This window comes from Equus caballus, chromosome 31, assembly GCF_041296265.1.
Source record: "Equus caballus isolate H_3958 breed thoroughbred chromosome 31, TB-T2T, whole genome shotgun sequence".
Taxonomy (NCBI): Eukaryota; Metazoa; Chordata; class Mammalia; order Perissodactyla; family Equidae; genus Equus; species Equus caballus.
Window position 1 is genome coordinate 23,341,677 of NC_091714.1, and position 26,094 is coordinate 23,367,770.

Here is a 26,094-nt window from a genome sequence, read left to right on the forward strand (position 1 = left end):
ATAGATTTTGATTTTCACAAACCTAAAATAAGCACCCTAATGGGCACTGGAACCAATCAATCTTCATGATATGCCAATTTTCGCAATGAAAACACAATGATAACTGTACCTAAGAAGGCTCACCACGGCCAGAACGACTCACCAGTGTGGCTGTTCCTCTTGAAGTAGGTTGTGGAGCTGGACTTCGATTTGGATGTAAGGTAGGTGGAGTTGGAACCAATGGAACTTGAGGACAAAGATTTTCCGAGATTGTCAGAACTCTTCTTGATGATATTGGTAGCTGTCTTACTCCAGTCTGAAAGAAACGACATCTCTCACGAATCTGCTTTAAGGGAATACGTTCTGCCCTCAAGAATCATCATCACCTTATTTAAGCAATTTGCTTAGAGCGTTCAATTTTCTGAAACACGGGCAATAGCGCAGAGAAGAGAGTGACATTTAATCAACAGTAAACTGAAGAAACAGATACGTTTCTTACTTTGACCCTGTATATGTATTGTTTAAAATCCTACTTTAATATCCTAAGGATGAGAAGTAACCACTGATGATAAAAAAAAAAGTACTACTTTTCTTCAGGTATTTTTAATATTATGTCTTTGCCTAATAATGTAATTGAGGAGCTCAAAAATGTGGAAAGGTGTGGCGCCTCTGGATATCTGAGTTGTTCAATGAGACATATGACCTTGGGCAACTCACTCAACCTGTCTGGAATTCATGTCTCCCCTTTGCAGAACAGGAGGGCCGGGCCCAGAGTCCTCAGATCTCTCTGTAGTCCTCATGCACTAAGACCCCACCGAGCATCTGCACTCCCCCGACCTTGACATCCTGCTACCATTGGGGCTGGGCTGCTTCGACTGGAAGGCTACCTGACCAACGTTGCTGACTCCTCTGAGATGTGAAAACCAGCAAGCCCCCTTACCTGAGTTGTCCGCTAACCGAAACCTCCCGCAGCAGAGATGCCGCCTCCACTGCTTCTGGACATTTTCCTTCATGGCGCAGTGGAAGACAAATATAAACAAGCCTGGGATGAAAGAGAATACGGACGTTTAAGCCAACGGAAACACTTTTTAAGATAAATCTTGTAAGACACATGGATTCATTTTAATTTAAATTTTTACATCTGAGTCACTAGGAAACACAGAGCTAGGGATCTTGCTGTGTGGAGTGGATGTCTTAATCCTTTAGAACAGCACACAGAGCTCAGACAAACCAGAATAATCACCTCGACTCCATTCTGTCTCTGCCTGTTCTGTGCGCTATTCGTGATGACTTAACCGAAAGACTAAGCTGAAATAGGCAATATTCAATTTAAGAGGAATTTAGCATTTCCAGTGTATTTGTTCTAAAATTATGGGAAAACATTTCACAAAATTTAGAAAAAGGAGAAAACATCCATGTGCTCATCATCTATTTCAGTTTGTGTCTTCTAAGCTATCTTATGTATGCACATTAGTATAAGTCTGGGCCAGAGAAAAGCGGTATTTTTGCAGGTCAAAAATGGTCCCAAATCAGCAAATTCATGTGGCTCCACCTGGCCTGCTTCAGTTTCTCAACATTTTAACACAGAAATATTTCAGAAATATTGTGAAACAGTCTTCAATTTTTCTTTTTTTTTTTTTTGAGGAAGATTAGCCCTGAGTTAACATCTGCTGCTAATCCTCCCCTTTTTGCTGAGGAAGACTGGCTCTGAGCTAACATCCGTGCCCATCTTCCTCCACTTTATACGTGGGACGCCTACCACAGCATGGCATGCCAAGTGGCACCATGTCTGCACCCGGGATCCGAACTGGTGAACCCTGGGCCACCAAAGAGGAACATGCAAACTTAACTGCTGTGCCACTGGGCCGGCCCAATTGTCATTTTTATAGTGACTCTCGGCACCTATCAAAAATTGCCTGTGTCACCTGGGCTCTGGAAGCCAACCCCTGTGAACTTTTCAAGGAATTTCCTTCTGCATTTTTACCCTCTCTTTTCTATCTCATCAATTTCTCCCTCTATACTTGGTTATTCCCATGACTTACAAGCATATTCTAGTAACTCCCTTTTAAAAATCAAACAAAAAATTCCTCCTTCAACCCCTAATCTTCTTCCAGCTTCAACTTCTTCATTTCCTTTCCCAATAAATAAAACTTCTTGAAATGGTTAACTTCTGCTGTCTCCAGCTTTCCTCATTTCTTCTCTTCTCAACCCACTCCAAACAGGCTCTATCCACATCTACAATGCCACTCCGACTGCTCTCGTAAAAATCACAGCGACTCCCACATTGCTAACTCAGTTCTCATTCCCATTTTACTAGACCACCCAACAGCATTCAACACAATTGACCATCCTCCTATTCTTGACACCATTTTCTCCTAGGTTTTTTCCCAATTTTCTTCCTGTTCTCCTTGATAGACTTTTTGGCTTTACTTTTAAATGTTGACATGTCCGTGCCGCAGTCCAGGATTTCTATCTTTTCTATGGCTACACTGTCCCAGCAGGTGTAATCTCACCCAGTCGTGTTGGACAAGTACCATATGCTAATTTTCATATTTGCCCCCATTCCCTTCTCTCCTCAGCACCACCACAATTCCAACCCATAATGCTTACAGGACATCTTCACTTGGTTGTATCTCCACTTAGCAGCATCTCAAACCCCTAATATTCTAAATAGAAGTCGTCTTCATCACTACCCTCAAATCAACATATCAAGCTTATTCCTGCCCGACACCACTTCCAAGGCTCTTCCTTCAAATCTTTCCGTAACACGTTCCTATCTGTCATTCAGGTCTCAGATGGATTGTTAACTCCTCAAAGAGGCATCATCAACTGTTTACTGTATTTTTTTACGTCTTAGCCTCTAGTCACACACTTGCACATACCTATTTTTGTTGTGGCAATGATCAGTACCTGATATCCTTATATTCCTCATCTATTCACTTATTTGTTTTCTTCTTCTTCTTCTTCTTCTTCTTCTTCTTTTTGGTGAGGAAGATTCACCCTGAGCTAACATCTGTGCCAATCCTCCTCTATTTTGTATGTGGGTCGCCACCATAGCACGGCTGTGACAAGTGGTGTAGGTCTGCACCTAGAAACTGAACCCAGGCTGCTGAAGCAGACGACGCCAAACTAAACCCCTAGGCCATGGGCCAGCCCCATTTACTTGTTTTCTTGGTTATCTCCTGCTAGTAGATAATAAGCTCCAAGAACACAGAGATGTTTGTCTATCCAATGCTGTACTGGCCATTCCCAGAAGGATGCCAAGAACTATGCAGGAACTCCACGAATGTTTGTGGAATGAATGAATGAATAGTAAGATTAATCGTTCATCTGTTCCACATGAGTTAATTAGACACTTACACATATTCTAATGTGTTAAATGTGTTTGGAGATGGGGCTTAAAAACAGGAGTGACTAGAACACAAACTAAGGGGTGAGAGGAACACAATGAAAATACGTTTAAGGCAAAAGTTTCTGAAAAGTGTGCAAGTGAGTTGCCGAGGGACTGCCTCAGTGATACACGTACCAAGCAGAACATCCACACATGGGAGTGTCTGCTAGAGGATGCAGGGTTGAACTGAACCTGAAAAAAGCTTTTGGTGGGGAGGTGGGGGAAGTTTCCAGGACAGGTAATTCATTGAGTGACTACTAAGCACTGCAAAGCAGGAGGCCCCGTGTTTTAGGAGTTGGATATTCAAAGAGGAACAAGGTAGACAATCACTGCTCTCGTGGGGCGAAGGGTCTAGCATGGAAAGGCACAAAAGTAAAAATTATTACAGAATGTTTGAGGGACATTAACACTTACCTGTTCCTTTCAAATATGGAGGATCATAAAGAAAACTGCAAATTACATGGTAGTGTGTACAAGTGGCAAGTGGGAAAAAGTTGTGAAAGTACTTTCTTCTGATATGTACAATTAAATTTGCAAAATACGTCTCAGGTTATGCTTATCTGTTTTATTTTTCAGTACCGCAACTTAAAATGGCCCATAATTTTATCCCAGAATAAATTCCATTCTTAGGAAGTATTAAAAAGGAGCCTGCTGGATTTCTAGAGGATGGCCCTGACCGCAGAGAAATGGCCGTGGCTGAGCCTCCGCCTCTGGGCTTCTCGTCTGATCATCAGTGCGCGCCCGACACTTAGTAGGAGCTCTATAAATTCCTACTGAAATTACTGCTTGAAAATGATTCCTTATTTTGACTTGTAGAAAAATGTTACTATGAAAATACTGACTAAACTCTAGTCACTGATTTCAAATGGATGACCAGCCCATTAAAAGTTTCCTGGGAAATTCAAACACATTTATCTGAAAGGTATAAAAAGGCATTTAACGATCTAAATGAAGTCATATTAGTAATTAGTAATATTATCATTTTATTATGTTTATATCATTATAAATATTTATATAAGTAAAATATTACTTTGTTTATTATTACATTATTTATTACTAATACATTATCAGTAATAATTAGTGAAGGAAATATACCCTGGTGACCTAGCTCTTTGTCTGAAATTATACCAGATAGGTTAGGGAAGTTCTAATTTTATTTTAAAATACTCTAATATATATGAATCAAATTTCAATCTTTCAGAAAACAAACAAACAAACAGCTCCCAAAGGTCCCTGTGCTGGGTCGGGCTGGGGAGGGAGAGTGGAGACAGGACACTGCTTGCAGACTGTCCTGGCCTGTGCTCGGGCGCCCCAAGTCTCAAGGGAGAGGAAAGATCTCCTTCCACACTTAAAACCCCTCGGCCTCAGGACCTGCAGTCTGCCCACCTTCCCAGGGAGCGGGGAACAAACACCAGTGGGTGCAGCCCTCATCTTCATACCTGAAATGACTAAATCTGATTGCTTTCCAAAGCCTTCGCACACCGACGACCCCCAATTCCCTAGCCAGTTTGCTAATACAGAAAATCCTTTGAATAAGTAAGCATGCTTTGTATCACTGGCAGTGTAAATAACCAATGTGTATAAAAAATGTGAACTGGTTCAGATCCTTTGAAGTGTTCAAGAGGTGGTGGCAGTCAGAGTGAAGAGAGCGAGGGCACAGAAGCCTGAGGTACAGTCAACACAGGTTACAGTTGAAGGAGGCTGTGCGGTTTGAGAAGAGGGAGCCCTTTGCCTCGGGTTTACTCTATTTTTGTTAACGAGGGCAGAATTTGCAGACTTTGTTCTTGGAGGTATTTTTATCACACAGCTGAAAATACAGGTAACCGTGTGTTCTTCAACAATGGTTTAACAGAATCAAGGATTAGAGCTGGAAGAGATTAAAACTCCAGCTAAGGGCTTCCATCCCCAGGCGCTCACCCAGGCCTTATTCCCCATAGGGCCTTGATTTTCATTTAGTTGAGGGCAGAGGGTAAAATTTGCTAGATGCTGCCTCGCTTGGCACTCCGTAGTTTTTATAAATGTCATATATACAGGAGGAAAAACCTTGAGGTTACGTCTGGTGTTTTGAGGACGTTGGAAGAGAAATAGTTCATGGTTTGGGCTTTTTCAGCCTTGCTGGGGGTGTTATGATGTGAATTATTTTGAGGCTCTGATGCCGACCACATGGAGTCAGAGAGAAGGAGCTTAAAGATAAGATAAAACTGACTTAATGAAACAACTGTTTTAGGTTGCTCAGTGCTCCCCTGAATCCTAACTGTAAAACGTGAGATGCCATTGCCTGCTTTTAAGGAACCACATTTGCTTGTAAATACGCAGGCATCCAATATATAAATTAGATGCAAAATTTGATACATCTGCTCTAAAACTATGTGATAGAAGTCATCTAAATGCTCCATGGCCCACTATCAACTCTGATGCAATGGGACAAAATTAGATAATAGGTAGGAAAAGTTGGAATTCTTAGGAATGAATAGATTTTTAAATTCCAAGGTAATACGCAGATTCTTTAGCCATAAGATACATTTCCATTTTAAATCAGAATAGGACTCTCATTATAGGTTATTTTTCTACTTGCAGTAACTAGCGCTTTTCACATGAATTTGTTAGTCTGGAAATAAAAATTATACCCAAATTCTTTCATGACCAAACACCCCTTTGAGAGTTCAGCAGTGGGAAATGTGGTAGGTGTTGCATCTGGAGCAGCACACATACACAGCATGGAAAGAAACTCTAAACACTCTGGGCACAGGAGGAGGAGAAAATGCAGCGGCGAGCCAAGGGCACTGGGAGGCCGAAAAGAGAGAACACTGGGCTAGTCCCTCTGCAGTTCTGAGTGCTCTTTTTTTTTTTTCCATCTACTTACAGATCTTAGTGCCAGAAGCATAACCCAAATCATAAAACTTTAGAGTTCTACATTGACATGCATGGAATCGGTTTGATTTCTCATCCCTGTCTCTGTTCTCTTCCTTTCAAAGGTTTTCCCTTTGAGCATCTCCAGATGGATCATACAGCACCTTGAGGAGGCTCTCGTACCCCCTGGAAAGCGTGCTCCTCTGGCTTTCTGGAAAGGGCTTTCAGCCATGCCTGGGACCATACTCATCCGCCTTTACACTTCCTAGTGCCTTACAGCTCTATTAACTGACCAGGGAGTAGGGAACATTGCCCAGAAAAGCTGGAAGCTAGAGTGGCTCAAAAGATTGAATTCAGATGTAAAGGCTTTAGTCCATCTTGACAGGCTGTGCTAGTTCCATGGCACCTGCATGGCTCACAACACAGAGGTCATGGTGGTCCTTTTTAGGTGACTCGCAGTCTAAAAAACCACCAGTCTGATGACTCCTGGGCAAAGGTCCTTAGCAAGAGTTTCAGCAGCTTGACAACTGCCTTATTCTTTATTTTACACCTATAAGAACCCGGATTCCATGCTAGACAAGAAGAAAAAACAAAAACTTAAACCCACTGTAAATGAACAGATTCCTGACCAGTCCTCCGCCCCCTGGTCCTACCCTCACCCCTCCTTCCTGTTACCTCCGCCTTTCACTAACGGGAGGTATCTGCTCACTTTTTAAAAAAGTGTAGACCAAGGTGTGAATTCAAGACATCTTAATTCTCAGTAAATTTCGCAATTTTCTCATTTAAAATAAATGACCTTTTCAAGCGTGCAGGAGGGGTGTCGCAAGTACGTGGGAAGAGGGCCTAAGGGTTCTGTTAGAGAGGAAAGAGCAACGCATTCCACCTCCTCAATCCTCCTAGACAAGCAGCGCGGGCCAAAGATGGCTCCGTAAACACGATGAAGGGACACCTGAGAGAGTGCTCCCAACTGGGAGGGAGAAACAGTCTGCACAATCTCATCAGGTAGTGGATGTGGTTTTGGGGATCTAGTCCTTTCGCCCACCTCAGAACACATTTAAGTAGCACGTCTGGCAGAAAATAAGCCTCCTTTCAAGCATCAGCATTATTTTCACCGTAGATTGTATGGGCTTGTCTTTAATCTTGGTCTTTATAAGAGCTATTTAACTATTTATTTAGAAAAAAAAAAAAGACATACTTAGCCTCAATATTTTGGCTAGGAATTTGGCTCCCACATAGAATTCATTCCCTTTGGTTGATTCTGGCAAAGATAAGCGGCTTTCCAGGGCAGACGTAAAACAAGTAGCCAAAGGGATGTTCTCAGATCTTCAGCCTGATTATCAAAAGTTAAAAAAACTGCCAAGGAACAGATCCCCTTGGGTATGAAAGTAGATGCTATACAGTAAAATTCAGGGCAGCACATTCACTACTCTAAAAGGTCATTTTCAAGAAGCCTGGAGGAGAAAATAAAACAAAAAACCTTGGGTCCTTATCTCCTAATGAGTTCTCTACCCATTAAAGGCCATCGACACTTTGAGCAGTCATCATCAAGTTCCAACAAACGGCCAAGTTGAGTTTTTCTCACCCTGGATGATAAAGATCCAGAAACACAGTTAAGAGGAAGATTGCAGATAAGGACAACTTCAGGGATGTGGGCTGGAATCCGAGTGGATAGTGATGATGAGTATCTTAATCAGGCCCCTGGACATAAGCGCTTCTGGAGTTTTGATGCGAAAATCAATCAAGAATCAATCAAACTAGGTGTTTGGGCAAAAAAGGATAGATACATGCTTTAGTTAACTGATTTTTGACAAAAATGGTCTCGATGACCTCTGAGCTTCCTAGCAAGGCTGAGTCCAAAGCTTTGAACAGCTCATATGTTGTCTTACAGACACAGCCAGCTGGCTGCTGGGCCGGGAATCTCGGTTTATAGTTTCCCTTTGGGAACCTCCTGAATCCTCCTTTCATTCTACCAAGGTGCCCTTTAGAAAATTATTCCTCTGTGGCACAAGACGCCCTGCCAAAAGATGAGTAATTCATTTCCTTGCAGTGTGCAATGTCTCAGCCAACATGTGGCTTCAGATGTCAAGGGTGAAGGGGCCCCTCTTTCTGCCTCGGCGCCGGCTCACTGCGTGCCGTACTTGCAACTGCAGCACAGCTGAACTGCCGGGAGGCTCCGGACCCATGATTTGATTTAATCTTCTTAGTTTACCAATAAGATTAAAATAATAATAATAATAAACATATTTCCCTAAATGATTTTTGCTAACTGAGGGTAAGAGAGTAAATTCCCATTTAGTCATTAAACTGTATTTACTAACAGTTCTTTTAAATGGACATATTCACTTTCTAGAAACTTTGAAATAAAAAGTTAGACAGGCAGTAATTTGTCTTATTTTTCTGCTTATGCATTTGTACCCTAATAACGTGTCCATTTTTATATATACTATATTGTAAATATTACATTGTCGGATTCAAACTGACCTTGGGAAACTCATTAACTCTTCTGAGCTCATTTCTTCATCTATAACAAGGAGAAAATATTCTCTTTCTTGAGCATCTATTTTCTAGACTCACTGAACAATTACATCAGATCACGGATGTTACGTGAAAGTGCTTTGTAAACCACAATGCACCACACACACGCCAACGATTTCCGTTGCTCTGGGCATCTTCATATTACCCAATTAGTGGACGGCAAACATCACCTCTGAGTAGACTCAGGTCCTTCTGTGTTCGCCGCAGCAGTTGCTATTTGCAGAACGACATCATGCGTCTCATTACGCTGTCAGATATGCATACAGAAGATGGGCTGGTCATGCCCAAGACCATTAATCAATATCGTTTCACATACCAGAAAAGGAAAGTTGAAGATCAAGCTCTTGGTATGGGGCTGGACTTTAGATCCTGATGAACTCACCAGGAGTGTTAAACTTTCCTATACGTTGGAGAAGCCTGATCTAATTGGTAGCGTCAAGCACTCTTTATAGTTAACAGTATAGTCTGCGATACTGTTCATCAGTTGTATAACAAGCAGCTACAAGCCTGCGCTGCACCTCAGAGCCACAACCCAAACCCACAAGGGCAGCGACACTGCCACGGGATACAGATGCCCGAAAGGACTCCGGCTTGGATCTCCTCAGAAACCAGGGAACTGCCTTTTATCTCCTCAGGACGAATTACATTACAGTTGTAGGATAACACTCTCAGGCATGTGAATTATGAGGTACTTTTGTCAAACATATGCTGTCTTTTGAATAGTAATTTGTTTACCCTACAATTTTCTCAAGTTGTATTCTTTAGAAATAACTAAAATTTCTAATACAATGATTTGCCAGTTTCATCCTGGGGAAAGTACCAAAGATAGCAAAAGCAGATAGATAGGTAATTCCACCATGTTAAGCGAAGACATGTTTTTATCTTTTTATCTTATAAGAAAAAAAGTTAATATATAACAATCAAGTGAAGTAGGTAAAATAAAAAGAACAAAGCAATACATTGTGGAAAATCAGAAAATAAACTTGGTTTCAGCCTTATTCAATACATGATTTCATGTGCTTATTTAAGTAGGTAAAATTTTAGTTATAGCCATGTAGATTACAATAATTTTCTGATATCCATTTAACATGTTTTTTTGGCAATTAAATTGTACAGTTATAAGTGTACATTAAAAATAAAAATACATATAAAAATAAAAAACATATTAAAAAATAAAACATAAAAATAAAGCATATATAAAATTGTAATATATAGGCTATTCAAATTTATGTGAGTATCCAGATAACAACACATGTATAGGTGTGTTAGTACATACACATACATACATTTATTAAGCATCCTGAAAGATAAAATGGATTTTTAACATATTTGAACCAAATTTTTGAAGACATACAAAAAACTGAAAATAAACATGCTATCAAAAGCCACTCCTGTGATATATCCACCCTGACATCACTGACATCACTACAGACCCAGCACGTGTCCCCCTTGCAGGTCCCACCTCTGTAACACTGCATGGTGACTTGGGGCATTCATACTGAAGACCCTGCTGAATTTTAGACGCTGAACTACAGGCTAAATTGAGAAGATGAGAATTTGTTTGGCAGAGTTTTCTTTTTCAGAATACCATATGACATTCTAAATCTTCAGCCATTGCTAAGACTTGTGATGACAAGCTTCAATGAACAATATTACATTACCAAGAAGACCTCTTACCCTAATCATTCTAGAAAAATAAAAGTTTACTTTAACGACCAAACCAGTGATGAGAGTTTTGTAGCAGCTTACGTCCTAAATTTCTCTTGCCTCCGTTCACGCCCGTCTCTCCAGCTGCCCCACCCCTGCCAGAGTCTAACATACTGCGCCACCGACCTCACCCGGACCGTTGCAATGGTGGCCTCTGCTCTCCCTACAGCCCCTGTTGGGCTGCTCCAATCCATGCTCCACACTATGTCCAGCTTCATCTCTATAAAATGTACATCCAATCACGTCACTCCACAGGCCTAAAACCTTCCAAAGACCTCCCCTTGCTCTTATAAAGATCAAAATAGAGTGCCTGTGGTCTAACTCCCGCCTTCCTTTTGCACCACACCACCTGTTGCTCCCCTGGCTCTGTTCTCTCTCTCTGCTTTCAGGTTATATGAGTTTTCTTTTAATTCCTTGAGCATATGATATAGTCGCTAACTACAGCAAATTTTTTGCACATGAAGTGCCGTCTGCCTGAAGTAGTGTTTCCCCAGTCCTACTCCCACCTTCCACTTAGTTAATTTCTGTTGCTCCTTCAAATTTCAGCTTAGACATCATGCCTTCTGTCATATGCTCCCAATACCACCATGTATGTTTTATATGGGATATATCTGAGTAACGTCAGTCTCCTACTAGCATGTAAGCTCCATGAGGTGAAAGGATCACATCAAGTTTTTTTTTTTATGGAATAAAGAATATCAGAAAGAAAAAATATAGACATAGTTTAGTTTGCCTATACTACCTAAGTTCATTTTGCCACTGAATTGTTTTCTTAAATTGTCTAGATTCTATGTGCATCCTTTAATAAGGCATATACTTTTAACAACAACCAAGCCTCTCTTGGAATGTTCAGAAAATGACTCAAATAAAAACCATTAAGTGACTTTCCACAGCATCCTGAGAAGTTTTCTACAAGCCTGGCCGGTAAGCCATTGCTGGTGGACTCCCGCGCGCTGTCCCACTGTCTTTTAATTTAAAACTCCTTTTGCAGGAGGTGTTTTTAATATCACTGGATGTGCAGAAATCTGTTCTGAATTTAGAGAATTTAAAATCAGTCTTAAAAGTTGGTGATTTATGAAGAACACTGACTTGATGATGCTTTACAACATTTTTCCCTCCTGACAGGAGACCTCTGCTGGGAAAAATGAAACATCCCAATTCTCACTAACGGAAACAGAGCTGAAGGTTAGCAAAACTGCCAGGAAATTCTAAAAGAAAAAAAGAAGGCTGGGCGGCAAATTAATGTGCCTTTCAAGTAAGTCCTGAAATATAAAACCATGGAATTTCTAATGTGAGTGGCCATTTCTTATCTTACGGTCAATACTTATCTGGGCACTTTCATGTTGTCTGTTACACAAGAGATTAAATAGAGGAATGCTCACTTTACAAAGCTAGATGCAAAGAGGATGGATTCATATGCTACCTATTCTGCTTGCAACTTCTGAAGGTGCACTTGAGGTGCCTTATTCTATTTACTGAAGATAATGAACCCACATATTTCCTCTCTTATGGAAGAGTAAACCTAAATAAAATTTGCTGAAGTAATTAATGTGTATTTATGCCAGAGGAGTCTCAGATTGGATTTAGGCCATCCCCAAAGCCCCTCCCCCTTTCTTCATCCAGCAGTCCATTTATTCATTTAACAAACAATTGCTGAGCACCTCCTAGGGGACAGATCGTTTTGCAGGAGCTCACAGGCTTGTGGGAAACCTAAGAGGAAAAGCAAAGCAGGGATGTGCGACACAAAGCAGTAAGCACACTCCTGCAGGCAGATACAGACTTAGAACACACCTGTAGGGAGCAGCTGCCTCTGTGGCTCATTCGGTGAGTGGCGTAAACCTGCTTCCCCCTACACTTTCCACCCCAGCTTAGATTTCCTCAGCTTTAGTCAGTGCCACCTTCCCCACACACCTGCAAGGGCACTGCCAGTAGCTTCCGGTGAGCCAGGGGAACTGCCCTGCTTAAAAAGACTCCAGGCTTTGTTACCTCATTCCTTTTGCAGCATGGGCCTCAGGATGCTTCCGAACACTAGGGAGTTTTATTACCAACACAGGGTATACCCAATATCTTAAAGAACGTCATTCTAGTTTCAAAAAACCTAATTCATAGTCACTCCAGCATAAAAGTTACACTCCTCCTAGAGTACACTTGAGGAAGTCCCAGGAAATCAGAAGCATCACAGTAACTCCTTCAAGGAGCGCTTGTATTTTTGTAAAAGCAAGGTCATTGGCAAATTTCTGTTAAATTGTTGAACTAATTGCCAAAATTTCTGTTAAATTGTTGAACTAATTGCCAAAAAAAAGAGGATTTCTGAACCAGAGAGTTTGTATTTATTTTGAAAGTCAAGGAGCCAAGGAATCAAGGTGGACCGCTCTGTCCGTGCATGGAGGTTAAAGATTCTACTGGCCAAGAGTGGGGCCCACACGTACCACAAAGAGGTTCCAGGAAGAGCATGGACACTCAGCAAAACTGTGAAGAAGGTGAAGTTGTCTGTGCCTCCCTTCACGCTTCCCACTGGGCACCTCCCTGCCCCATGTTCATTCACGCAGCAATATACGTTTATTGAGCACCTGTTGTCTGCCAGGCACTGTTCTAGGTGCTGAGGATACATCAGGGAAAACAAACAGACATTCTACCTCATCTCTCCCTTCAAGACCTTTCTCATGAGTACCCAGCCCGTGCCTGGAACTGTGCTCAGCCCGTGGAACAGAGATGTAGAAACTTAGCATGGCATCTGTCAAACAGTGAAGCTGTCTGAAAATATGATACAATCAGAAAGCAGAAACTGGGCAGGTACCATTTCTCTTACCTTGTAATGAATTGAAGATGGAGAAGAGGTACATGAAAGCGACATTTAAGGGTCCCCAGGCGAAGAAAGCAAAACCCCACGTCATGCCCAGCAGAAACGTCAGGCTGACCACACTGCGCAGGTTCCTTAAGACCTCTTCGCGCAGCGTGCGGTTGCTTCTCTTGCCGTTCCTGCCGCAGATCTGCACCATCACCACGATGAACATGGCGAAATTCAGGAAAAACATGACTCCAAAATACCCGGCACAGGTCACATAAAACACGACTGGATCCTGAATCCAACAGCTTAAAGAAGAAGAAGAAATGAGAAAGAGAAAGATTTACTGCCGAGTCCTGTTCACCTACAACTTCTCCTGGCTCAGTCCGGGCTTCTGAAGATCTCACAGCAGGCCTTTCTCAAGTGCCTTTTGAAAGTCACTTCATTTTCTTGTACCCCAGTTTACACAGCTTTTTTGGTTTGTTTTGGATAGCCATCTTCTTAATATCTAGTTCTTTAAGTCAACAATTAAGAAGAAAACAAGATGGTTTCTGGAATTCTGGCCTGGTGTGAAGACACTCTTGCTTGGCTCACCCAAAACCGACTCTAAGCCTCTTTTCTCTTCTGTGCCTGCACTCCAGAGAATGGGAATAGTGAAGACCCCTTTCCTCAGCCTCCTTTGTATTTAAGGGGTGGCCATGTGGACATTGTTCTACAAAATGATATGGAAGCAGAGTCCGCTAAAGCATTTGGACAGAGCTATTCTCGACAGACTCAACTGGCAAGGCCCTTATTCTTCGTTTCTGCTTCAAACATGAAAGCGAGCTCTGGAGCTGCAGTAATCATGTTACATCCAGAGACAAAAGCCAGGAGAGCTGCAGAGCCATGGGCCCTGACGTCTGCAGCCACAGGACCAATGCCAGTTGTTGTCTACTTCCAAGTTTCTTGTCATGTGAGAAGAGTAAATTCCTACTTATTTGAGACACACATAAATAGTGCATTCCATTACCGCAGACAAAATAATTCCTATTAATATAATTGGTCTAGTTGAGGCAAGACTGTGATATTCTCACACTGACACTTCTCATGCACAATTAAAAAGCTTACATCGATTATAACATCCTTATGAGATGAGGAATGATATACTTGATATTCAGAATGATACAGAGATCAGAAAATAGACGAAAGCAATTTAAAAACTGTACTATGTGTAAAGTGTGCTAAGAGTAAAGTTAAAATACTACAATTTGCCAATGCCCCAGTGTCTAACTAATACTCTGGAAGCTCTTAAGTACTTGAAAAATTGCATGAATTATACGAGGCAATTAAATTCATCTTAACATTCTAGTGTACATGGTCATCATTCTGGGTTCTTCCACAATGGAACATGACCTGCACAAAGGCAAAAGCTGTCCTGAACATCTCTGAATCCTATAACCTAACATGACTCCTGGCATACAGTAAATGCTCAATAAATGAGAGTTGTTGCCAGCACAACAATTTACTAAATAGTACTTTGAAGTCCTGTAACAATTGACTAACATACTTTCCAAATTTCCTCATTTAGAACTTATGACTTCTACACTTTTAATATATCTATTTTATAAAGGTCCCCAAGAGGTCCACATGGAAGTCCTTCTGGGATCCTGAAATTCCTGACCTGGGTCCTTTATTTTCTGCTAGTTCTTGTGGGGTCTTTTGAGTGCTACTTTGGGAATATTAAAAGAAGGAAAGGGACAGGACTGGATACTGATTGGGTATAAAAGTGTTATCCATCCATGAAATGTGCACAGAAATGAGTAAGCTCTTTCAGTCAGGGATAGGCTCTGTATTTATGCAGTAATTCAGTCAATTAAGATTTACTGAGTCCCTACTACGTGCTAGATAACATATGAGAGATCTAACTGCCAAAACTGAACAATAGAAAAATCCCAGCCTCAATGATCTCACACTCTGAAGAGAATTTTCCAAATTATTCAAAAACTCACTGATTTCTCCATTCTTTCCATTTCCACATAACACTGGTATTGGCACTGACTCGCTCACTGTCTGATACTGCCCTTTAACTCTCTTGAAGACGTGCGTGGGTTTAAAGAGGTGGGAGTATTATGGACTCTCCTTAGAATAGAATGGGTCTTCTTAGCCTAGGAGACAGTATCTTAGACTTGTGAATTCCCCCAGATGACAGAGCACAGTGTTAATAGGGAAAAGTAGCCCAAACAGATCAGAGCATTCAACTGAATTCATCTGTGGTATAGCAGAGACCATGGCAAAGGCATGCAAACACACTGCAAGCTTCCAAAACAAGAAGCTCGCTCCTGGCACAGAAGCTTACACTAAACTTCAGGAAACAAAAGATATCCACTCACCACAAATAAATTCCCAACAAGTTTTTATTACTTACAATTCGTCACCTTGTTCTTTTCCATAACTTTCTTTTCCATAGACTTCATTTTGCTTTCTGCTTGCTAGAACAATTGACACGACCAAGGCAGGCAAACCTGTTAAAAAAAGACCATGGCATCAAAAACTCTTCTCAAGCATCTGGAACTACTTTGTAAACTGATAAGGGCAAGGGAAAAAAAAGAAAGAAAACACTCCATATGACAGAATCAAATTTCTTAGAACTGACAACTTGGTTAAAAACCACCATAAAATCCCCTCTTTGTTAGGAAATATCCAAATCTAACCAGCAACAATGAAAACCTACTCTTAAAGGACAGATATTTAAAGACTCTGTTTGCTTTCTGGTACCCACTAGAGAACCAGAACCTGACTTACGTTGAATCCAGCACCAGCCAAATGTGGCTTCATTAATGATGCCTGTTATACTGTCAGACTTCATGCAATAAGGGACCTACAGCTTACTGTGTTCTTTCCATACAAAGACAGCCTTTAGAAAAAGTAAGAGAAACACAATGGGGGTACGAAGTCTTTATAGTCTTCCTGATGCTCCTGAGAGGATCAATAAAGTATTTGCATGCGTATTTCAGTGGGGAAATGCTCTGCCCCTCTAACTCCCTGAAAGATGCGTTCGTTGCCTCCTAAGGTGGTGCCAAATACCTTGGGAACGTCTCATACTTCTATATTGCCGTCTGAAAAAGAGAACTGTGAGAAAGCTAAAATGCCTGGTCTGATACGAAACCCAGATAAAGAAAGGAGCCCAATTATAAGATTCCACACAGGTTAATACAACTATCCACGTCTGGCTGAGGAACCATGTTAAGAAGTTCAAGGCAAGAATTCTGTCAGTATTCTGGTTGTACACACAAAAGTAACATTCTCTCTCTGGTTTCCAAGACAGGGGCATGTGTCTAGGGGATCAGCAGAGCTAGGAGGGTGGACTGGCTTTATATTCTGAAACATATTGGAAATGCACCCCTGTCTGCCAGCTGCTTCTTCAGTCTTGGGTGGGCCGGCTCTGGGCTCAGGAAATAAGTTTGTGGTGACTCAGGAGCTGGGGCTTTTTCCTTTACTCCTGAATTTAGTAAGGACTGCTGAATAGTTTTAAAAAGTACTGTTCTAGGGGCTGGCCCAGTGGCGCAGCAGTTAAGTGCACCTGTTCTGCTTCGGAGGCCCGGGATTCACCCATTCGGATCCCGGGTGCAGACATGGCACCGCTTGACAAGCCACGCTGTGGTAGGCGTCCCACATATAAAGCAGAGGAAGATGGGCATGGATGTTAGCTCAGGGCCAGTCTTCCTCAGCAAAAAGAGAAGCATTGGCAGCAGATGTTAGCTCAGGGCTAATCTTCCTCAAAAAAAAAAAAAAACCGTTCTGAGGAAGTCCCTTCCTTAGGATGTCTATTATCAAATCCACATCATTTGCAATTTTGAAGTTCCTTTTACTGGTGCTATTCTTTCGAAAGAGGATTTTCCTATGAGAACTGGCAATTTCTATGACAGTCAAAAGGAAAATAAAAAATTTTAGGAGGCTTACCCCAGCCAATGATGCAGAATTTCAGTATGTATCGGCGGATGTAAGTGTTAAATACTTTCACAAGAGCAATGTACATGTGAATTGCTTCCAGCCCCATCCAGGTAAAGGTTGCCAGAAGGAAGAAATGCAGCAGGGCAGCCACTGCCGTGCAAAGACCATCCACGTGAAACGAGGTGATCCAGCCGTCCAAGAGAAAGATGAGATTCAGGAACAGCAGGGCCGTACTTAGGTTCATCAAGATTTTGGAGGGATAATCCCTTCGCAATTTTCTAGAAAAGGAAAAAAGAAATATACACAAGAATACTGTAAATAAATCTTTGAAGCACAGGCAGTAAATTCATACTTTATAATGCTCTGCAACAGGCCAGGCTGCACCATCCTTATGACATGGCTCCCCTAGGAGCAGGGCTAAAGATATTTGTGACTATTTTGCAAATTATAAAGATTCTCTTTAAATGTTAATTTTATGGCAAAATTGTTTCCAAAATTTCCAATTGGTTTCAACGAACTGATTTTTTTCAATCCAGGAAAAATTCTAGAGCTATAAAAATATTTTTGTTACAAAACAATTTTCTGAAATTTTTTGAAGTTTGTTGATTTTTAATGAGGTAAGGATCCTTCTTAAAAAAATTTCCTGTTTCAGGATTAATTTAATAAGATCTGTGAAGCAAATGTTTTCACCTTTTACAACGTAAAAAAAAGCATTTCATACCATTTTTGTTTCCTGAAGCGGTAATCATCTCTAAGAGGGGTTTAATGCATTTTTATCAACAGAAATACAGTAATTATAAATTAAGATTCTATAGCTGGAAAGTTCACGCTGCATCACATATCTCATGAGAAAGCTGAACATTAAAAGTGAACCACCCTACATGATTCACTAAGTGCATGAATGTTTTTAGAAGCTGAGGCAATTTTCCTATTCACATTTTGGAGTGGTGAGCACTGCGTTTGGCAGATAGAAGAATACTTACTCAAAAGCAACATACGTCAGGAGCGTAGTTGCTGAAAAGATAGCAGATATTCCGCACCCAATATAGGTGAGGAAGGTGAGAATTCTGGTGTTTCTTGCATCCATCTGTGAGGTGGTTCCTTGAAGGTCCTACATAAAACACGGAAGCAGCTGTAAGAATCTCTCGTTTCATGAGAACGCTGTTTCATTTTATTAGAAAAGTCCACTGTTAGCACTCAGAATCTCAGCTCAGTCCTAGAGGCTAAAAACAACAGTGTAAAGCAATATTGAAATTCCCATTAATTGTACTCTTGGTGATCACTCCACGAAACAAAAATGCAGTGTTACTGAGAAAGTTGCACGTTTTTTCATCGTTACTTTGTTATCCAAGCTCTTTGCACACCAGTATAACTTGAAGAGCAAAACCACCGGGTCCCCCAACAGAAACTGGAGAGGAGGTCATTGCCTTGAATAATAATAAGCAGGCCATTCCTAACATTTGCAAGGCTGGGGGCACAAGTACAACCAGAGGCCACCATGGCCCAGATGGCCAAGCCCTCAGGGGGCCCTGGTTCTCTGCACGGTAGGGAGGGGCTCCGCCAGCAGACAGCCAGAGAGAGGCCAGTGCTGGCACTGCGGCTGTCACTTTGAGCTTGGCGCTGAGGCCCCTAAGTGGTCATTTCAAAGCTTGGTGTGTATCCGGTAGGGTCTTTATTTTTTTCATAAATGAGAAGCTATTAAGAGTTTTGGGGTCATAATTTTTGGACTCCTCTGGACCTAAAAGGGTACCACTTGAAATGTTAGTGGTTGTGGGGTGGAAAGAAGTGAACACTTCCTGGCATACTAATATGAAGTATTAATTTCACTGTGCTGAGACAGACTTGCAGTCTGGGCCTGGCAGGAAAACCTTTCTTTTCTTCCTTAAATGGGGAATTTGGGACAGGGATAAATGTTGAGTTAAGATCAACCATCCAATCCTCATTGGAGGAGAAAGCCCCCTCAATTATGCAGATGTTCGAAGGTATATATTCCAAAAGGACTATGTGGCTTAAACTTTTGGGTCTTAAATTGTGGGGAAAAAAAAGACTTGTTTAGAAGTTTGAATTTCCTTTAATTTTCACCAAAATGTCAATAAAATCTGCTACTCACACAAAGGCCTGCAGCAAGTGGTATTGTATGTGCGTACATGTGTGTGAAACGAAGAAATGGGACTCAATTCCAGGTTTGGCTGATGCCGTGAGGAACAGGTGACACCTCTGTGACATCAGGAAATGCACAAAGTGAGTGACTTCAGCAGACACAGGCCTCAGGGTTGAGGGCACGTGCTCCATCGTCCTCTCCCAGGAACCCCTCAAAACACGGGGAGGACGTGGGACCCCCATGGCTCTCAGGGTGGAGTTTGAGACAGAGCCACGTGACTCAGAGACAGGTCACCTCAACCAACATTTTGGTTACTCCAGGTTCTCATTAGGCTAGAGAAAGGGTTTGGAGGAATTTCCAGGTGACTTGTCATGGCCTCTTGAAAAACCCCCGGCTGCCATCTAGCTGAGGTGGTAGAGACCACACAGTGTCACCACCACAGTGGTAGACACTCGCACACCACAATTAAAGCCACAGTGAAGATGCAAATCAAATAAAATAATGACGTTTACTGATACACATTTACACACAATTCTCATGTTGTTTTGTAATTTTCAAGAATCAAGAATACGAAAATATTTATTCCTCTGAACTTGCCAACATGGAAATGTACCAATGTTAAAAATACAAAAATAAGTTTTACCACAAGGAAATGTAGCACAGGCTATTAAATTCTTCATATATTTGTAGATTAGAAGATATAATTATGGGTCTGGGGTACATTCTTTTAACTTCCCATATGGTGAGTGTCTCACAGCACAATGTGGACTCTGGGAATATCTCACACAAGTGAATAAGGAGTTTGTAAATCAAGAAAGGCTCGTAACACAGTCTCGGTGGTCTGGAAAAGCTGACAGGATGTGGGCACACTGCCAGAAAGGAGAAATTCTGGAAAGTTTTTCTTCCAGCACTTTATAATCCCACAAAAGCAGCCAAGGTGGAAAATGGATGAGAGCACTAAAAAATGCACGTCTCCGCACACATGTAAAACTAACTGCTTTATCAGACGGCAACAGAAAAGTCATAAGTAATTCAAAGTCATAATAAAATTTCAACAGTACATGAAGAAATTGACCAGAGTAATGAGAAGCCAAACTTTAGATGCATATAAATCATCTCTGAAGAGTGAATTGTGTCAGCTATCTATTTATCTAATACTAGATTTATAGCACACACACACGCATGCTCAAAAACACACACAAACACAGCTGAAATATTTAAATGAATTGCCAAAGCTTAGATAACTGCATAAGTAATCATGCAAAATAAGTGTTTTCTGAAAGAATGCCTGCTGTCACTTTTGGAGAAAAGAGAACATGGAAGCAAACTGAGGGTTTTTGTTTTTAATTACTTGGGGAAAACATGCTATAGTTCAACTGTTCACTGTCATGTTCTGGTAGTAAAGAAAAAATATTTATATTTTGAGAAAGTTAAAAGGCTATCTTCTACGATTGTTGCCTTTTTAAATTATTCGTCCTTATCCCTGAGAGCATTTATGTACTGACTGTTAGGAGAATTAAAGCTTGCAAGGTTGTCATATGACAACATCCATTTACATAGGCCAACTAGATTCATGCGCCAAATACTGCATCCTGCATTCCATCCGCGTCCTCCCAGGCCCCCAGGGGGCGGCAAAGACCTTGAAGGGAGGAGCTCAACAGAGCCTCAATGTCTGACACGCGAATTCCAGGAGCTTCACTGCCTCAGCGCACATTCCCATCTCCAATAGGAAACAAATGCGGTTTGATCCCTTTATGGAAACTAGAGAAACAGTGACTGTGTTACAACCTGGAGGGTGCCAAAAAAGTGTCTGCAAAAACACCAGTGGGTCAGACATAAATGAAGGTATAAGTCTGTGGATGAATTCAAACAAGTTGTTGGATGTAAGGTGGCTCCAGAAAAGTGGGTGGGATGAAAGAGTTGATGCAATCTAATTTTTGTTTAAAACTGCCGGACGGGGGACTGGCCTGGTGGCATAGTGGTTAAGTACATGCACTCCACCTTGGCAGCCCGGAGTTCGCAGGTTCAGATCCCGGGCATGGACCTACACTCTGCTCATCAAGCCATGCTGTGGTGGCATCCCACATACAAAATAGAGGAGGATTAGCAAAAATGTTAGCTCAGGGCAAATTCTCCTCACACACACACACAAAAACCCAAAACTGTTGGACAGGCTGGATAACGAGATAAAAATAGGGCCATGCGAAAGAAGACAGGAAGAAAAAATGATACAAAGGCCTAACAGTGAGAGAAACTGCCATCCCGAGTCATCAGCCTATCCTAATGGGCTGTGGTCTCCAGGAGAGGGACAGCAGCCACTCTGGGTCACAGCTGGGTCACCTAGCACAGTAACTGGTACTAAGTCACATTTAAACATATTGAGTAGTAATACATTTTAAGAAAGAAAATTTTTGATCAAACTTTTCACAGTCCCCTTCCGTGTTGGTAAAACCCAACATTTTCTTCCTCTTTAACTTTTCTCTCTCCCTCTTCTCTCTTTCCCTGACTTTTTGTTTCTCTCATAATTCAAGGGTCTCCTGGTGATCTTGTTTCTGGGACTATTTATCATCACTGTTAATGCTATGGGGGAAAAAAGCAAGGTTTTCTTCTATAATTACTTTTGCATATTTTTAACATATGATCTCTCTGCTCATTAGATTCTTCCTTAAAGAATCAAAATTCAGGGTACAGACGAAAATTATCAGGAAATCATTTCCCTAACACATAATCTAAAGAGGCTGGCTCACAAATAGAAGTATTCCTTCCAAAACATCATTTCAAAAGACGTTGAGAAGTTCCTCCCCTACCATCAGAATTCCGAAGTGTGTGAGGTGGTTACAGAGGCAGACCGTCTCGCTTGCATCTGAATGTCCTTGTGTAACACATCCTGATGTGTTCCAAAATCCAGAAGCTTCTGTGGGAGGAAGTCAACAAACAGTGTGAAAATAACCGCGGGCCAGTTCCTTCTCTGTAGCGGATGATAACTTCTTTAGGGAAATATGCCCCGGGCTCTTCTGCCTTACAGTTTATCAGTAACAGAATCTATTTTGAAAGCTGCCCACACTTAGATTCCTGGAATCACAGAATGCTAGCGCTGGGGGGCAGCTAGAGATGACGGAGGGTGGTTTTAATTGGGTTCCACTGAAGTGCTTCAGGGGTTCTGCAAAATTTGACTCATGATTAATTTTTAATATACTTCAAAATCAACTTCCATAAAAAGAAAACCCCTTTTCAAATAGGCTACATTCTAATGAAGTCTCTGGAGATCAACACACTTTTTTTTCCTTGGATCAGCCTATGTTTTCGTGAAGACATGGGAACAAAGGAGGTCAGCTTTCTTGGAACATGCGTTATGTACACAGCAGCCGTGTACGGTGGCCACTTATTATAAACACATTTAACACATTTTGTCTGACTTTTATGGTATGATACGGAATATGAGCAACTCATGAATGGGAAGAATATTTTAAGACTTCAAGGTGGTATCATTTTTAACAATGTATCTAGTAAATCAGGATCTTCTCAGAACTGTAACTAAAACCCAAACAATCACAAAAAACTTTCCAGCTGTGATCAGAAGAACCCAAAAAGGGGGGTTTGAGACCCTTCACACTACATTTCTACCAAGAAGCAGCCTGTACTGATAATTGGTTCCCCAATAACCCCACTGGGGAGCCGTGAGGGAAGGTGACCCTTAGGGGGCAGAGGTGGGAGGTCTCACCACTTGTCTTTCCTCTCAGAGATGGCCACACCTCACACCTACTGACTGACCCCTTAATTTTGCATTTCTCTCTTGATTGTCAACTGTCACTTTGGAGGCAGAACTTCCTTTCAAGTAATATATATCCATTCTAACCGTTCCTTTATTTACAGTTCTTTAGAGTTCTTTAGTCTACTTTCACCCACCATCTGAGGTCTGGAAGCCAGATTTTAAACTGTATGCCTTGTGCATATCAGATAATCTCCTCAGAGGTGTCCCAGAAGAATGAAATCAAGCATATATCGACACTCATCTGAAAGTGGCAATAAAAATGCATATTTTATTTTACAAATAACTGAAATTGAAGAGTTTGATTAAAAAAAAAAGTCAAGTCTGCCTATTTCTTCTTGAAATGAATAAAAACTCACAGAAATTAAAATTCACTTCCCAAGCTACCTAAACTAAATTTTGCAGCTCAGTTGCCATCACACTTATAACGTGACTCACCCTCGTTTGGGGTGGAATTTAAGGAAACGGGGGTGTCTAACAATGTTTAGAATTCAGTTGTTATTCAGACAGCCAATGTTTTAAAACTTACCACCATTGTCCAGATCCCAGAAGGCACAGACGGGATGATGCACAGCCTATATTAACAGAAGAATAAACATGTGAAATTGTGTTTAAAATAAATGAAAAATCCCACAATTTGAATATGGGAAAAGAATTAAAACGCTAAAGTTTTCACAAAGATCAGCATTAGTCATGCCAACACAACCCAAGAATGGCAGGCTGTTTGGGAGGACCGCTCACAAAGACTTCAAGTGGAAATCCATGACAGCCTCAGGAGGAGCCAGGCGCCCTCTACTGTTGGCTACCACATATATCTCATCATCAAACCCAAGTCTTAGCTTTCAGCAAAGCTCTTTACACTGTAGTTTCACTTCCTCTTCAAAATTCTCTTTTATGTCCAGCAATATGCCCAAAAGAACTGAAAGTAGGAATTCAGACACATTGCACACCCATGTTCACAGCAGTGTTATTCACGGCACCCAGAGTGTGGAAGCAGCCAGTGTCCATCAATGGATGAATGGATACACAAAATGCGGTGTGTGTCTACGCACATACACACACACACACACACACACACAGCGGAATATTATCCAGAGTTAAAAGGAAAGGAGATTGTGACACGTATTATAATACGGATGAACCCTGCAAATATTAAGTGAAATAAGCCAGTCATAAAAGACAAATACTGTACGATTCCACTTAGACTACGTGCCGAGAGTAGTCAGATTCATAGAGACAAAGAGGAGAGGGGTGGCTGCCCGGATCTGGGCGAGGGGGACGGGGCGGTGTTGTGTAATAGGGGCACAGCTTCAGGTGTGACAGTTCTGGACATGGACGGTGGTGATGGTTGTGGAACAAAGTGAATGTACTTAACGCCACAGAACTGTACACTTAAACATTAAAACAGTAAATTTTGTTATGTATATTTTAGCACAATAAAAAGAATTCTTTATGGATGAAGGAGCTGAATCAGAGGAGGCCACAGGTAGAAAGAGGCGGCTTTGGAGGGCTCCATGACTGTGCAGGGCTAGTCCTTAGCCAACTGCCTCCCAGCCCGCTTAGCGCCGCCTCCTCCCTGCCTGCTTCATAAGTGGCAGAATCGGGACTGGACCCTCCCTCCATAAAAGAGGGAGCAGCCTGGGCCTTCTGGACAGTAAGAACCCTCATATAATTTTATCAAATAAACTGATGTCAGCAAGGGTAACAAAGCAATAAAAAAAGGCAACCTTTGCCAAGATTTTAGACACCTGCTAACCTCTGAAAAACGTCTCCTCTCCTGTTCCCCCTCGGCTTTCTCAGTTGCAGTAATCTTGGACTTCAAAAAACAACCAAAATCTTTAATGGCAGGATTGTGCAACTGTATGCATCTAATTTATCCGAAGTAATATCTGTTATGTCTTAAAGACAGTGGTCCTTTTCTTCACTCCCACTCTCCCTCCGATTACTGAGTCCCAGACAAGACGGCCAGGTTGTCCCGTTGACCTAGAGCACAACTTGGACCGGCTGCTCCCTTTTTGGAAAACTGCCTCCCTCCAAAAAATTGCCAGCTACGTCTTCTGATGGAGAGCACACGGCCCAGGAGTCTCTGAAACAGGCTGCCTCTGTTCCAGTGCTATTTGCAGCATTTTCTTACCTGGCTTCTCGCATGCTTGATTTTAATTCGAACAGGATCCTTCAGACCCTGGATAGTAATGTTTCCAATACTGCATGCCATTACATAACTCACTAAGGTGCCTTTCTTGGTTTCCACATCCTTCGAAAGAAAAAAAGGTATCATTCGTCAGAAGTATACACTTTAATTTTCTTTCGCTGCTCCAAAATAAGCAAACTGTCAGGACTCTTTACACTTAAGATCTTCAATTATAAAACATCCTGTTTATAACATCAAATTGCTGGCTTTCCTGGAAGAGCTCTGTTATTTCCCTTATTATAATAAATACATTGAGGGGGCATAATCAGTCAGTGTTGTAAGGCAATGTTCAGAAAACCTCATTCTTGATTGTCGTGACTGATGCCAGCCAGTTCACATCTGAAACAATGCTACCTCATAAATAATGTAAACTCATAAAAGCTGTGAAATGATTAGATCATTTCCCTACTCTAGAAAATAGATGAAGTTGTTTGCCTTTAGAGAATTATGAAGGAAATATGGTGTGAAAAATGAAAAAAAAAAAAATTCACCTTTCACATCCCTGCCAACAGCTTGACGTGTTTCCCAACTTACGCCTAAACGTAATTCTACGGGATTAAACTCCATCCAGAACGTCTACCTTTTCTGACTGTGCACCTGCCACTGTCTGGAGCCTCCACTGCGGAGACAACGGTGGTCGGGAAATCCAATCGGTGAATCTGCGAAATGACCGGAACCAGCAGACTGCCTCTCCAGTGAGGTCCTCTCTTCCTCTCCTTGTGTTTTTCTTGTCCAACCTCCTGAATGTCCCTATCTCAGCTTACGAGTCAGTTGCTTTGGAATAATTACAGAATTTCTTAAATGCCAAATAAATCTCAGCAACCAGAATGCAGCTTTTTATCACTCTTGCGTGGTC

General features: G+C 41.5%; 1 protein-coding gene across 12 annotated transcripts in view; it reads right to left on the minus strand.

The window, feature by feature from the left end:
• The window catches only part of ADGRG6 (adhesion G protein-coupled receptor G6), a 133,006-nt gene that overhangs the window by 7,124 nt on the left and 99,788 nt on the right, over positions 1-26,094 (minus strand). For all 12 annotated transcript variants that reach the window (XM_001502710.7, XM_070256523.1, XM_005608218.4 and 9 more), the window contains 9 exons: positions 25,182-25,301; positions 23,577-23,622; positions 22,086-22,192; positions 18,161-18,288; positions 17,187-17,455; positions 15,652-15,748; positions 13,272-13,555; positions 920-1,021; positions 143-295 (listed from right to left, as the gene is read on the minus strand). In XM_001502710.7, coding sequence (XP_001502760.3) covers positions 143-295; positions 920-1,021; positions 13,272-13,555; positions 15,652-15,748; positions 17,187-17,455; positions 18,161-18,288; positions 22,086-22,192; positions 23,577-23,622; positions 25,182-25,301 — 1,306 coding nt within the window. The remainder of the gene's footprint in view (positions 1-142; positions 296-919; positions 1,022-13,271; positions 13,556-15,651; positions 15,749-17,186; positions 17,456-18,160; positions 18,289-22,085; positions 22,193-23,576; positions 23,623-25,181; positions 25,302-26,094) is intronic.